This window comes from Lytechinus variegatus, chromosome 1, assembly GCF_018143015.1.
Source record: "Lytechinus variegatus isolate NC3 chromosome 1, Lvar_3.0, whole genome shotgun sequence".
Taxonomy (NCBI): Eukaryota; Metazoa; Echinodermata; class Echinoidea; order Temnopleuroida; family Toxopneustidae; genus Lytechinus; species Lytechinus variegatus.
The window spans coordinates 67012910-67029053 of NC_054740.1; the positions used below are offsets into that span (position 1 = coordinate 67012910).

At 37.2% G+C, this 16144-nt stretch overlaps 1 protein-coding gene across 1 annotated transcript in view; it reads left to right on the forward strand.

The window, feature by feature from the left end:
• LOC121431648 (twitchin-like) overlaps positions 1-16144 on the forward strand; it is a 115565-nt gene that overhangs the window by 71041 nt on the left and 28380 nt on the right. Inside the window, exons 57-76 of the mRNA XM_041629248.1 lie at positions 338-488; positions 1126-1230; positions 1731-1928; positions 2918-3029; positions 3658-3830; positions 5139-5270; positions 5727-5873; positions 7217-7372; positions 7857-8003; positions 8457-8602; positions 9313-9469; positions 10597-10708; positions 11004-11176; positions 11927-12205; positions 12622-12909; positions 13420-13455; positions 13772-13819; positions 14201-14285; positions 14791-14991; positions 15759-15897. Of these exons, the coding sequence (XP_041485182.1) occupies positions 338-488; positions 1126-1230; positions 1731-1928; positions 2918-3029; positions 3658-3830; positions 5139-5270; positions 5727-5873; positions 7217-7372; positions 7857-8003; positions 8457-8602; positions 9313-9469; positions 10597-10708; positions 11004-11176; positions 11927-12205; positions 12622-12909; positions 13420-13455; positions 13772-13819; positions 14201-14285; positions 14791-14991; positions 15759-15897 (2985 nt within the window). The remainder of the gene's footprint in view (positions 1-337; positions 489-1125; positions 1231-1730; positions 1929-2917; positions 3030-3657; positions 3831-5138; positions 5271-5726; positions 5874-7216; positions 7373-7856; positions 8004-8456; positions 8603-9312; positions 9470-10596; positions 10709-11003; positions 11177-11926; positions 12206-12621; positions 12910-13419; positions 13456-13771; positions 13820-14200; positions 14286-14790; positions 14992-15758; positions 15898-16144) is intronic.

A 16144-nucleotide genomic window follows, 5' to 3' on the forward strand; every position in this document is an offset into this window, starting at 1 on the left:
GATGATGATGGTGGTGGTGGTGGTGGGGATGGTGGTGATGGTCTAATTGATGATGATGGTGGTTGTGATGATGGTATTGATGATGGTATAGATGATGGTAGTTATGGTGGTGACAAAGCGATGATGGTGATGATGATGATGATGACAATGATGACGATGATGGCGATGGTGGTAATGGTGGTAGTGATGATGGTGGTGATAATGGTATTGATGATGGTACAGATAATGGTAGTGATGGTAGTGACAAAGTGATGATGATCGTGATGATGAGGGCCACAATGATCCTAGATCATTACATGAGGAGTTCTAATTTCTTTCAACTTTGCACCCTCTGCAGGTCAATGACTACAACGTCAAGGAGACAACCCTTCCAGTCAGCAACCTCCGTGACACTGCAGAGTATGAATTCAGGGTCTTTGCCAAGAACAAGGCTGGAAAGAGTTCTCCAAGCCGAACTCTTCTTGGTGTTGAACCCAAAGCTGTCATTAGTAAGTGGCCTTGAAATTGTTTCAATTTACAGGTAGTGGTGCAAACGAAAAAACAATTTTTTAGAGGGGAATGAATTAAATGCTTTATTGTGAAATGTGGTTTATGATTGTGTATATTAAGTTATAGATAGGACAAAGATAATTTGAATCATGCATTTTTTTCAACATTGCCACTCTTTAGTAAATTAAGATTAAATTGTTATATTGTTAAGAAATTTCTCAAGATACTATAAAAACTTGTGCAAACGATGGATCTACACCTGTTTATCTGCCATGTAGCATCTGAAAAGCAAAGTAGAATGACATTATTTTCTCTACTAAAAATTATTTTCTGATTAAATCTCATGAACTTCTGGCATGCATTTTCTTGTATGTTATATTTATTATTAGTTCATCGTATGTAATAAGATCTGAACAAGAGATTCTTACACAAAAATTACCTATGCACTGGACTTTGATCAGTACTGAAACTGCCCGGTAAATTGTATATATTTTATCTCCTGTGCAGACTAGGTACATGTATAGCATCTCAAAGTATTTTGTATCTATATTATCATTATTATCCTTATCAAAGCAGCTCGTGTCATAAAAATACTGTATCAATATATTTATTTTCTTGTCCTTTTTGTTCATTTAGACCCTCCTTCTGCCCCTGGTGTACCAACTGCATCAGACGTTGGCAGGGAGTCTGTTGACCTCAAGTGGGACAAACCAACTTCAGATGGTGGAGCCAAACTTGCTGGTGAGTTGACTAAGATTTGGGGGATCGCTAGAGATCCGTGACATTTTGCTTCAAGCATATAAAGTCAAGTTTAAACCTCTCCTCAATATTAATTCTAAATCCCAAGTATGGTTTCGCCAAGGCATTTGACCATTTCTTCTTTTCTGGACTAACATCAAATATAAGATCTTCCAACATCTAGTATGGCTCATCAGCTAGCCTTACGGGTTGGTTTTTTTATCAGATCTATCTTGTGAGGGTAAAACAAGGTCTTAAACAAAATGGATTTTAACTATGATGCGCATGTACGTTCTCTGAATATTCTCTGAATGATTTTACCATTAAAATGTAGCCATGATCTGTCATATAAACAATGATATTATAAAGCAAAATCAAATCAGACACCAGTGCTACATCTTCTGGGAGAATAAGCCAGAAGCAATTGTCTGAGGAGCAAGTATCTGATCCCTTTAATACTTACAATAAATAACCACTCTCTCTTTCCTTTTGTTACCCATCAGGCTACGTCGTTGAGAAGCGAGAGGAAGGTTCCCCAGACTGGGAACCGGTCAGCAAGTACCCGGTCAGGGGTACCAGCGTCACCGTGGACGGGCTTGAACCGGGCAAGGGCTATGAGTTCAGGGTGACCGCTGAGAATGAGATGGGAAGCAGTGAACCCGCAGTCACCGCTGCACCCATTGAGACCCAGAAACCTATCAGTGAGTAATAAGGGATTCTTATCTGTCTTTAGATTGTCTTATAGAATGACACCTAAAATATTTTAAGAAAATCTTGGCACTTTAGCCCAACAGAGACACAGAAACCAGTCATTAATTGATAAATTTTTAATGGGGAAGTGCTGTTATATCCATCTCCTAATGATAGCTGGATGGTGTAACGAAAAAGGATATGCTTAAGATTCAAAACTTTTAATTTTTTTCCCACACTTTGCCATAGACTCTGTTATGAGGGGTGTGGGAGTTCAGATTTAAAAAAAAAAAAAAAAAATTTTCAGCTTAATTTCAGCTAATTTTTTGCTTTCTTCTGTACAAAAAGTATGGGAGCTCTTTCTTCTCCAGACATTTTCAACACCCTTCAGCTTTTTAAAGATTTTTTTATTTGTTACTGGCTCTTACCCCTGTGTTATGTTTAATTCCATAAATGATTGTATGCAATTGATTGCATCTCTTATACAATTGATTGCACATTGCATGTAATAGATTGCATCTCTTATGTAGTTGATTGTATCTCTATTTAATTGATTGTATCTCTTAAACAATTGATTACACATTGTATGTAATAGATTGCATCTCTTATGTACCGGGTAGTTGATTGTATCTCTATTTAATTGATTGTATCTCTTAAACAATTGATTGCATCTCTTATATAATTGATTGTATCTCTTATTCAATTGATTGTATCTCTTATGCAATTGATTGCTTCTTTTCTGTAATTGATGGCATCTCTTTTATAGCTTTTTTTGTAATTGATTGCACCTCTTATTCAATTGATTTCATCTTTTATGTAATAGATTGTATTTCTTATGTCAAAGAATTGTAGCTCATATGTAATTGTATCTCTTATGCAAGTGGTTGCACCTCTATTAAATTGATTTATCTCTCACGCAATTGATTGTATTTATAATGTAATTGATTGTATCTCTTATGTAACCGATTGTATCTTTCATATCATGAATTTTATTCTGCAGAGGGTGTTGCTCCTTACTTTGACGAGAAATTCAAGGCTGTACAGTCCGCTCAGGGAGAAGAGGCCAAGTTTGAATGCAAGGTCACCGGTACACCACAGCCAACCATCAGATGGTAAGAATTCAAAGCCCCATTTCACAAAGATGGATATCAATGTAAATGAATACCATAATCTGACTCATGCCTTGTTATCAGAGGGTCTTGTATTTGAATTTCATTGGGGCCAAGTTTCTATGGCAATTTGTCAATCGACACCTTGCCACACTTCACCCCGGTGCTAAAATAACTATGCGTTTGGATGTGAAATCCTATGTAGTCGAAAACTGTAAGAATGTTCCCTGGGGAGTGGAGAAAGTGCATTTATTGTGTTCGGGCAAGCCAGGATGCAATGACTGGGCTAATGATATATCTGTAAAGCTATTAGAACATCATTCCAATGTAATATACTGAAGAATATTTATTTTGTAGATTTGCTCACAAACAATTAAAATCCATCATTTCAGGAGCTTATTCACGCTTCCCTATAGCTTGCCATTGATGACGAGGTCTGTGAAACAAGGTCAGAAAGCAGAAAAGTAATAAGAGGGGTTTGATGTGAAAAGACAATAACGCCTCTTTATAGTGGGATTACTGCTTAAATATGCGGCACAGACTTTTGACAAGTTGTCTAGAGCCTTTTTAATTTTAGTCAGATACATTGTTTTGTGACACATCCATGTTTTCCTCCCTCTCTTTGATACAGGTTGCGCAAGGGCGAGGAACTGTTTCCCGGAGCCAGGGTGAAGATCAGGGAGTCGGACACCACCTACACCCTGATCTTGACAGACCTCAGGGACTCTGATGCCGGAGAGATCGTCTGCGAAGCCTCCAACAAGACTGGCACGGAGAAGTGCCGCGCCAAGCTTTCAGTCCTACGTAGGTACCACGGGGCTCCCAAATTTCTCTTTATTGTAAGGGATATTACCTGAGTATTTGACAGATTTTAGAGTGAAATTTGCAAACTTTCAAAATCTCCAAACAACATTGATTGTTTCCGTTGAATGATGTGTCATTGAGAAAGATTTCCCCTTTGTCTTAGAACATTCTTTCTGAAAGGTGAATGATAAAGTTGGCAAATATGAGGTAATAAAAACTCACAACAAATTCGATAAGAAGGTTTTTCATAGGAGAGGAAATCTCAATGCAGGAAAGAAAGTATGTATGTACACATAGAGATTTTCATGAAAGGACTTGTCAGATGTTTTATTATGTGAAAAAAAAGGACATGTTTTATTGCTCTATTACCATGATAATCGTGCTTCTGAGCCAATCAAAGTGAAGAAAATTGTCGGATTACGAATGTTTAAGAAACTGTCTCCAGGGGGTCATTTTCATTCAGGATTTACAATACAGTTCACTTTGCCATTATGGTGTCTACCGCGGAAACCTTGATTTTGATTGGCATCTGAGTTCCGTTGCCATGGTAGTTTGAAAGTTGACATAATCATAAGATCTTTAATAACAACATGGGGTTTGAAATAAGAGTCTCAATATTTGACATACATCTAACTGAGACATGAACTCATTATGTATATCTTCCCACTTTTGATCAAACTCCTCTTTCAAACTATAATTTTACTGAATGATATTGCACAGTGATTACTGGGTTATATGAGCTTATCAAACCATGAAAGGTGCAAGAAGGCCACTGTTCCAACAAATGTAGAATTTTCTAATTTGTCAACATATTTTCAGCCACAGAAAATGCCTTTGTGTTTATCAAGGAGTGTCCATTGCAGATGACTCACTGCTATGATAATTCTTAAGAGGGATCTTTGAAGGTTTCAATTTGGTCAGAGTTTTATTTGCTACTGTTAATGTTCTTTTCTCAGGAATCCACCAAAGAGTACATGTAGATTCCTATATCTTACTTAGATGTGAACTCATTTATACGTGACAAGTTATTAGTTTGTTCAGTCTGAGAGCAAGTGTTCATGATTAAATTGCTATCATGAGTTCAGTGTATTACAATGAATGTATACAGTAGTATGATGTAGTATAATAATTAGGGTAATGTAGAATTATATTGCAATCTAATGAAACCTTTAATTTGTTCAATTTCTTATGCAATAGACAATTGCTTTGTGAAGCACGCAGAGACTATGAATATTATTGGTAAGATAATCACCACATTATTATTGTTATTATTATTTTTTTATCATTTTTGAATGATTCATATTGCAGTACCACCTAGCATCCGCTCCGCACCCAGGAACATAGAAACAGAGGTCGGTGAACCCTTCAAGGTCAAGATTCCCTTCGATGGCAAGGGTGATTTGGATGTCACCGTCCACAGAGGAATTGAAAACATAACATGTAAGTTACTTCTACTTCGTCGTAATATAGTACAATTCATAGTCAGATAATATTTTTCTGTTTTATTGATTCAAATAAAAGAGCTACAAATCAATAGTTAAAAACAGATGTTTGTGTATTTTGGAGATGGTGGTGAAACTAGTTTGTTGTAACACTTGTTAAAAATAATTTTGGGCAAAATTTCTAAACATTTCTTTTCTTAGAGTATTAGTTCTAGGCAATCAGACACTCACCCAATCTCTTTTATTCTTTCTTTTTTATTGTCCACCTCAAAGTAGAATATTTTTAGATAGATGGTACCATATAAATGCCTATCATTATTATTGGATTTGGTATGGATTGACGGAATATGGTATGTGAAAGCAAATTGAATAAATAAAACACTTTAAAACCAAGTTAGCTCCTTCTAGATACATTGTCTCATATTGGAATTTCTCCTGATTTCCATCTCTACAGCTGATGGCCGTGTCAAGGCCATCGTCTTTGATGACTATGTCCAGGTTGGTGTCAAGGGTGCAGAGCCTGAAGATAACGAGACCTTCAAGGTCACTCTTAGCAACAGTGTCGGCTCAGACTCCTGCACATTTGAAGTCAAAGTCTCAGGTAAGGAGTGATTGCGGTAAATAATCAAAATATTTTTGTGTATCGAACCCCCATTTTATTCTATTTTGGACCAGTTTCCCCAAGGAAGGGTTCTCTGACAGTACCCAAAATAGCAATTTGGTCTAAAAAAAAACGTAAAAATTTGAAAATACATGTAAGTTTATGTGGAAAAAGTAATCCTTTTTATCCTGTCAAATTTTGAAGATGTAAATTTTTATAAAGAGTTGTGAAGTTTGATAAAGAGGTAAATAATACAAGAGTTTCTTTGACACCATGTTATTGTTGACTGCTTGAAGATTTTACCAAGATTTCACCCAAAGCTTCAAACCTTTTCTCCTAATATTCTTTGAAGCTCTCACTTAATTTATGCTACATTCAATCAAACACTAGAGTGGGTTATTATCAATCAAGTTTGATAAGTTATACATTATTTTAAAGCTTGGTTTGCGCTTTTAAGCTTGATAAAATCTCAGAATGTATGAACTCCTCAAGCTATGATAATTTCAGGCCAATACACATTTCCTTGTGAAATAAAAAAGGGAGAAGAGTCATACAAGAAGGTCCTGATGTATAAAAAACTATATGAAAGTATAATCTCATTATCTTTTTATTATAAAAAATTAAATGAAGATGAATCAGAGGCATTTCATAGTTCTTTTTGCAAGAACAATAGAAAGAATAAAGATTTGTGTATTAAATGATGATGACATGCCACATAATATTGAATGGATACTCCAGGCTGAACATACTATGATTTGGACAGATCACGAAAAATCAGACCAATACAACACTGAACATTTCATCAAAATCGGACAAGGAATAACAAAGTTTTGACCTTTTAAAGATTTGCATTATTTTGGTGAAACAGCTCTGTGCTTTTCCTCATGAATATTCTATGATAAACCTATGATGTCATATCTCAACATGTTCTTTTGTACTGTATTATATGAAATCATATTTATTCAAATTTTATCCTCCGAGAACTAAAAAAAGTTGGATTGACAACTGATTGAACACTTTAATTGCCGTAACTTATTTCATCTTAAGAGAGATATCCCATACACACATGTATTACATATGAAGTAATTATGATTTCATGTAATAGCATAAGAAAAAGGAATGTGGGGATGTGACATCAGCCCACCTAATGAATATTCATGATGATGTGCTTTTAACTGTTTTCACAAAATATTGCTTAAGTTTTCAGTATTTTGCTCAGTAATTTTACTGTATTTAATTAGACAATTATTTTCAGCCTGGAGTACCCCTGTAAATCAATGTTCAATTAAGTATTGATTATTGAGGACCAATTATTTCATAAATGTATGTGTCCTATTTTGTAGATAAACCTTCCGCACCTAAGGGACCCATCGAGGTTGGCGAGATCACAAACAACTCTATCGCCCTCTCTTGGAAGGCACCAGCCAATGACGGAGGCAGCCCAATCAAGGGATACACCGTGGAACGCAGGGATGAGGAGAACCCAGACTGGATCACAGGTAAGAAAATTCAGGAATTAAGATTAACAAAAGTGCAATCAAAGGGGCAAGGGATTAACATTGATGAGAGTGTCAGTGCGCAGTGCTATGTCAAGTTTATGACATTACATGTATAGAGGAAATGAAAAATCGATATCCTTTCAATTTTCAAGAATCGCGCAGCTTTTATTGTGACATCTCAAGCATAGCAATAAAGTATTTGCATATGTCAATAAGCTCGCCTAAGTTTTCTCATAGCCTTCTCTTTGAATATGATTGTACATGTATATCATAACATCTCATTTTTTTGCGTTCAAGAGATGAAATGCATAGAACTGTGACTTTCAGTAGTACTTCTTTGAACTGGTACAAAGATACAAGTCTAATCATTAGCAGGCATAAATATAAAATTTTGATTTAATCTGTCCTATTCCTGACATTGTTAATAATCACATGCTTTACTATACTGTACATTTATTAATTTATTCATTGTTTTTACATTTAGCTGGTAGCTACCTTCCCAACACATCCTTCACCCCAAGCAACCTGGTCAAAGGTCGTGCCTATGAGTTCAGGGTGATGGCGGAGAACGACGTCGGCCAGAGCGTTCCTCTGAAGACCAGGGAACCTATTGTGGCTAAGGCACCGTATGGTGAGTCAGATCATTATGGACGTTCCATCATTAAAATGGTATCCATTTTTTCACCAAATTTTAAACTTAAGCACCTAGATATTCAAAATATTAAAAAAAAATAACTTGGATTCCTGTGCTTGCCTTTTGCCTTTGAGCTTTGAAGTTTGCCCAATTTGAATTTCTCAAGATGCGTATTCAAATGAATTGGGTATTTTTTAGACTTCATGACAATGAGGTTACTACGCTCAGTTTAAACCTCTATCACTTAGTCAAAACCAATGTGAATTTCATCAGATTTTACAGTATAGTTCAGAATGTATACTTCAGATGTAGAGTCCATTTCAATTGATTTTCATCCAATGGAAATTCCATGGCTTTTGGGGGCATTTGGGGGCAAATTCGCCCTCAGCACCTGTGGAACTTTTTTCCCTGTTGATATGAATATTGTACTTCATATTTGATTTGTTTAAGATCCACCTGGCGCTAGCAGTAGCCCTGATATTTCTGAAGTTGGCAAGGACTTTGCCAGCATAACCTGGACCAAACCCGATGACGACGGCGGTAGTCAAGTCACTGGTTACATCATAGAGAAGACTGAAGCCGGAGCTGAGAGATGGGTGAGTCACTTTGCCTCCCCTGGTGGTGGTGATTTTATTTAACCTGATTGCCAGGAAAGCACAAATGATCGTGAGCAAGCAACCAGAGGACCAAAGGCTCAAGGTCCTCTCTGAGGGACCTGGTTTAAAGTATAAATGCTGTACCAAAGGGTACGAGTGCACCAAGTGGGAATCGAGCCCAGGTCATCGGATTTCAAAACCCTGCCCTACCGACTGACCTATCACACTTCCTCAGGATTTAACTTCTACCCATTCGTGTTAAGGTTTAGGGGATGTTTCACTAAGATTTAAGTATGACTTAGAATTGCACTTAGAATATTTTCGAATTATGATGTATATTCATACATTCCTTGTTTTCTTGAAAATTCAGTGTGCTTCTCTTTGTTTACAAGGGATATTGTTCAAATTTCTTGTAGAAAATACTTCAACAGTGATGGATTTCCATAGAATAGAGGTTGATCGGATCAATCGTAAATATTTGTAAGACGGGGCCTAGGGGGTCCGTTGCAGAAAGAGTTGCGTTTAAACGCAGGTCAAAAAATCAATCGCAAGTCTAAAATGCACGCTTTTGATTGGTTGAAAATCAAGTTGCGCATGATTTTTAGAGTTGCGTTTGATTGCAACTCTTTCTGCAACGGGCCCCTGATCTTGTTTTGCGAGTTCATCCAGATTCATAATTTTCTTATGTTGTTTTCCTTTCTTCTATCCAGGCTCCAGTGAATCTAAACCCTGTTCCAATGAACTACTTCCTTGTCCCTAACCTTGTGGAGGGTAAGGAATACGAGTTCCGCATCGTCTCGGTCAACAGGGCAGGCAAGGGAGAGCCTTCTATGCCCAGCCTACCGGTCACCATCAGGGATCCAAACCGTAAGTTTCACCAAGAAAACTTAATTATATCTTTTTTATCTATATTTCTGATTGTATCTTTAAGTTTAATGCCTTTTGAGAAATCCAAGCAGATTATGATCCCATTTTTATATGTAACAATCAGAAGAATATCATCTGTTTGCTTTTATATTTCTGCATTCAATTAATACAATATAAACCCCTCAAGATTGAGTGCTAATAAATTTCTTAGTGTGCCATCATCATATAGAAAAGTGGTATCATTAGAAAGTATGATTATTCCTCTTTACAATCATGTGTCATTTGTAATGCTAGTGTTATCATGAAATACACAGACATGATAAATATGCAGCAATGTAAAAAAATGAAATGTTGCAAAATTCATTGCCATGTCAAACTGCAAGTTTGAGTGCTAATAAATTTCTTAATGTGCCATCATCACGTGTAAAAGTGATATCTTTAGAAAGCATGATTATTCTTCTTTACAATCGTGTGTCATATGTGATGCTAGTGTTATCATGAAATACACAGACATGATAATACGCAGCAATGTTAGAAATGAAATGTTGCAAAATGCATCGTTTCCTGTAGCGATTTCTAATTGTTTCGAGGATGAACCGAGTGCATTCACTGTCACATGCATTCACCGTCACCTGCATGGTGCAAATTCTATAGAAATGGAAACTCTTGTTAGAAATCAATGCATTTTGCAACATTTCACTTCTGACTTTTCTCAATGTTAAGGGTGACTACATATTCCATGATTACATAATCACAGCAAATGACATGTCATTGTAAAGAGGAATAATTCAGCTTTTCAATGAAACCAGTTTCCTCTTTTATACTTCATTAACCAAAAAGATATCATCCCCCAAACCTGAGTTGCAAAACTTTTTTTGAGGGGTTTATATACACTGTACATACAAAATATGATACATATACAATAAACATGATATAAACAAATAAGATATGTCCTAATATAAACCAATAAGATAAGTCATAATATAAACAATTAAATTACCATACAGGCAACAGTCACAAGAAATGTGGCCCTTGGGCATCATAGAAAAATGCAAAGAGCTATGGTGTGTGTTAACAAAAGTGTTTCTGTGTGTGTTGCTATTTGTTTATTTTTTTTCTCTTTGCAGCTGTGGTCAAGCCCAAGTTTGAAGAACAAGTAAAGGATGCCACAGGCATCCAGGGTAAATCTGTCAAATTCAGCTGTGCATTCTCTGGACTTCCCACACCCGATGTCACTTGGTAAGACGCTCTCTGATCTCTGCAGTCACTTTGTGCCCCACCCTCCCTTTCACCCTCTCCCACACACCAACACACACTTTTTATATCTATTAATTATTGTCAGTTTAAAAATTTGAAATATTATTGGTAGTTTTTGTAAATAATCTTTGAAATTCAAGGAAGCTTAAGTATATTGCAGTAAAATTATGACCATAAGCATTATCACATCAGTCTGAAACAGTCAATCTATTGAAGAACTGTCAACATTTTGATTGTGTTCTCCCATTTCACAGTATATATTCAATCTCTTGTTCAGGTATAAGGGAGAGAGGGAGCTCTTCAACAGTAACAAGTTTGAGATCGAGACATCGGATACCACATCCACCCTCATCATCAATGACCTGGAGCGCGATGACGAGGACGAGTTCAGCATTGAGATCAGCAACCCTGGCGGCAAGAAGACAAGCAGAGCAATGCTCAACCTTAAGAGTAAGTTGTATACAGATTGTCATGATTGGAGCAAGGCAATAGTTTTTACTATTGCCGTGCTAAGAAATATTTAGTTTATAAAACATATATTGACCCCTCTCATATTCAGATGACAGCTATAATTATTCCCCATTAACCCGGGGGGGGGGGGCACTTCTATTGACGAGTGGATACCATGCGCCATATTTTTGTGTTTGTGACACCCTTATCACGCTATCTTGAAAAAGACATCCTTTTTACGTGTTTTTTTGGTCGCGCATGGTATCCACTCGTCAATGTAACTGCCCCCCCCCCCCCCCCGGGCCCATCAATGATCTAAGGCTATAGGCCTATATTCCCTAGACTTTCATTCTTGGGAAAATTATTTGCGCGTAGTCTAAAAATCAGTTGGGGGTTATTTTTACTATTGGCTATACATAGACACACCTCAACTTTTGAGGTGTGTCTATTGATGTGTAGTAGTTGTATATGTGAATGTATAGTGTCTATATTTGAACTATAGACTTCAAATTATACTTGGGTTTATATTACAGACCCATGAGTGTTTTTCCTTGGTAAACAGGGAATCAAATCCCTTTTCGTGTCTTTTAAAAAAATGAAGAAAAAAAAGAAGAAATTTGATCAAGCTTTGAATCATTATTCATGTACTAACAATTGTTAGTAGAAAAGTTGTATTTGATTAAAAAACACAACTTTTAAATGAAGTTAATTGTAATGTTCTCTCTCTCTCTCTCTCTCTCTCCTCTCCAGCCAAGCCCACGGTCAGGATACCCCTGCGCTACCAGGGCGCCACCGTGACCTTCGCAAAGGGTGAAGAAGTGAACATCAAGGTCGGCTTCTCCGGAAGACCAAAAGCAGAGGGATCCATTCTCAAGGATGGCAGGTCCATGACCAGGGGCGTCGAGAAGGGTGACAAGTTTGTCACGCTCCTCATCAAAGAAGCGGAGAGGTCGAACTCCGGCAAGTACACCTTCGTCGCGGAGAATGAAGTCGGTGACGATTCTGCTGACATCGACATCTGCATCACAGGTAGGTACATGTAGTTACAGGATATGGGAATCACGAGTGAAGGACTATTCAGTCTTAGAGATGTGAAAAATAGTAAATGTAGGGTTAAAGAGGGAATAATCTTTTATTTTTGAGTGTGATGCGTTTTTGTTACATAAGTCTTTGATATATGGATTTTTAGATTTTATTCGACACATGTGAAATAAATAATACCAGTCCACATTTGGAAATGGTTTTGAACAAACATTTAGATGCTACTTTTGCTTGTGATAAAGCAGTCATAAATGCTTCAGCAATTTTCTTTTCAAAACTTGTCTTGTGTTATTGTCATTATTTGAACCGGTCATCAATTATGTACATGTCCATTCACAAGTACAAATACATGCATCACAAACACACACTTCCTATCGCACTCTGTACCTTTATTCCCAATTCAGACGCACCAGAGAAGGTGAGCAGTGTCCGCTGCAACGACGTGACCCACGACTCCGTGGAGTTGACCTGGGTCAAACCCGAGGACGACGGTGGCTACAGCCCCCTGACCTACGTCGTCGATCGCAGCACCGACAACGGTTCCACCTGGGCAAGGTGTTGTTCGGGTAGCGCCACCTCTGCCGTGGTCCAGTTCTTGGACAACAACAAGCCGTACAAGTTCCGTGTCCAGGCTGAGAATATCTACGGGCGTGGTGAGGGAACAGAGTGCTCGCACACCATCACAAAGCCCGGTAGGTATATAGTGTACAAATAGCAAATAGGCATGATTGTGATGGTGCAAGACCTTTCATGAGGACAAAGAAAGATACTCTATTCAACAAGGCATAGCCGAGTTGAATAGAAAGTCTCTTTCTTTCACTGAATGCGAAATGTTGCACCATCACACGAATAAGAATATATTTGTGTTGTACAACACCTCGGAAAATACAAAGTATATGCCAAATGATTCTTGTACAAAATGTGTGATTGCTGAGAAATTGACAAAATAAGCATGGCATTCCCGTCAGATGTTGGGTCCTTTCCCAAAACAATAAAAATACTCTGTGTGGCACATAAATGCGCTTTATATGTAATTTTATAGTGATTTTCAGTGTGGTCATATTTCAACTTGAGTTAGGTTATGCAAATAATCTGGATTTAGATGTTTGATGATGTGATGACAATTGACCTTGATGTTAAGACCCTCTAAACATTTCATTGATAATTCTCTATTTTTCCTGTTTTTTTATCCATTCCAATAGCTCCAGAGAAGAGGAAGTATGTAGAAGAAGAAGAAGGTAAGTGATAAAGGAAAGATTGATTGATAGGATTGATTAACATAATTTTGGCTGAAGAAATATTAGTTGGGTATTGGTAAATTACTTTTAGTACTGTCTGAGTGATGGCTATTATGATAATGATGATGACGATAATGATGGTGATGATGATGACTAAAGTTATTAGGATAGTAATAATGATACTAACGATGTCTAATTTTACTTGACTATTTCACCATGACCTGAAGCACCCTCTTTGTGCGACCCTCTTTTATCTTCTGTTCAATTCCTATGTGTATCTCACTTCCTGTTGTTCATTTTTCTCATCCATCTTCAGCTCCAGCCAGACCCAAAGTTCCACCTGTCAGAGACTATGACCAATGTGGTGAGTAATGAGATGCATAAAGACTTCATTTTATGGTTAAAGGGTCTAGTTTCTTAGTATTGGTTGGCTAAGTTTGCCATATCTTAGTCAAGGATTGTCTTTATACCGATTTGAAGTACTGATGCTTTACCTGTCTGTAGATCATGCTCAAAATTTAGAATTGGTACATGTATATAAGCTGAACTTGTTCAATGGTTCTCAGTTTCGCTGTCTTTGCTTCAGATAAAGTCCAAATACATATCATTTGTTCGGTGTATATTTTCATTTGCACTTAAAAAGGATCAATTGGATTCAGCAATAAAAAAACAATCCAGCATAATGCTTGTAAGTTATTCATCTAAAATATTTGTAATTCCTGAATTCTGTTCTTCTGTTTCCTAGTTGATGAATCCTTCCAGCCTACCAGTTGTAAGGTTCGCCGTGGTAACGTAGAAGACAGGTATCACATAGGAGAAGAAATCGGCAGGTAAGATATATATGTTTTTCCTGAACCATATATAATATAATTTCCATCATTATTTGTTTACATTGCTCTTCAGATACCCTTCAGGAGATCCTTGATATAATATATACTACCCCATATTCTCATTGGATATAAAGAATTATACTTTGACTAAAAAAGAAAAAAAATAACCAAATTTTTTTTTAACGTTTAACATATTTATCATTCCTTGTGCCATGGTTTGTGGATCACATAAAGAAGTGAAATGTCTACACATATGCCAATGCTTTCTAACTATTAGCAGGGTATGATAGTATTGGCTTTGTTGAATTTGTTAGTAAACACAAAAAGAATACCCCATGCTCTCGTGTATCTACTATTATTTTCATGCATCATATGTATATATCTATTATTTTCATTGTAGTATGTGAATATATCTACTATAATTTTTATGCATTATGTGAATATATCTACTATAATTCCCATGCATTACGTCAAAATGTCTTTTTTTTGACTATGCAAGGTCGAGGGGTCCATTCGGTGTGGTCCACCGCTGCATCGAAAGGGGCACCGGCCGAACCTTCGCAGCCAAGTTCATGGACGTAGAGCCCAAGGACAAGGCCTTCATCAAAGAAGAAATCGAGGCAATGAACCAGCTGCAGCACCCCAGGCTGCAGCAGTGCCACGACGCCTTCGACATGGACGACAAGTTTGTCCTCATCACTGACTTGTAAGTCCACCGGCAAAATATGACGCAACTCTGATCTGAAATTGATTTCAGCCGATCAGAACCACACGTTCGGGGCGTATGATTGATTTTTAGGGGGCGGCTTTAACATTTACTCAAGACTTTGAAACAGGGTCATGGGTTCAAACCCAACCATGGCAATATTCCCTTCAGCAAGAAATTTATCCACATTGTGCTGCATTTGACCCAGGTGAGATAAATGGGTACCTGGTAGGAATTAATTGCTTTAAATGCGTTTGCGCAGTAAGTAATTACGACCGCCAAGCTGGAGCCTGGATAATAATATCCAAGTCTTTTGGAAGGGCATGGAGATGTTATATTCATAATGTGATATGTGTTACACAAGAACTGTCTATTATCAAATTATTAATATTATTAATCGACAGCCAGGGAAAGTTGAGATAGTGACTTCACCATATAAAAGTATTAAATTGCAAGTGGCATTTCATAACATTGGCAGGTCATGAATCCTTGTTCCACTCTGGGTGATTTATATCCAAATGGTGTCAATTTGTCATGAAAACACAGTGCTCCTTTAAATAAACTTGTTCTCAAGGGCCACTTGTCTGGTAGACACATGAAGTTGTTCACCTTTTTTTACATGTACACTTTAGAGGGGGCTATATTAACTGTATTCTAAAGAGGGGGGGGGGGGGCAAATGACCACTAGCATGCGTGATCTATCATTGACTGTTTTTTTAAATAGTAAGTCTATGTTTGTGCTAATAACCTTGTATCCTTTTGTTCAGTGTAAGCGGTGGAGATGCATTCCAGAGAGCCAAAGAGAGAGGTACTCTCTCAGAGGAGGTGGTGGCTCGATACACAAGGCAAGTCTGCGAGGGTCTACTACACATTCACCTTCAAAATCACATGCATCTTGCTCTCAGGGTGAGTATGCCTTCTTCTTTCTTTTACCCATTTTCTAGATTTCTTCAGATCTTTGACCCATGATATAAATTTGGCTCTATTCACTTGCAATGTACAGTGTTTATCAAAAAAAGTTTCCACTTAAAAAAAAAATCTTGCAATTGAAAATTGACAACATGCATGAGGATAATTTTCTCATATATATTCTTGGCCTTTGGTCTCTTCCATTACATGGCAGTACAATTTTGTAAAGAATATACACACTTAG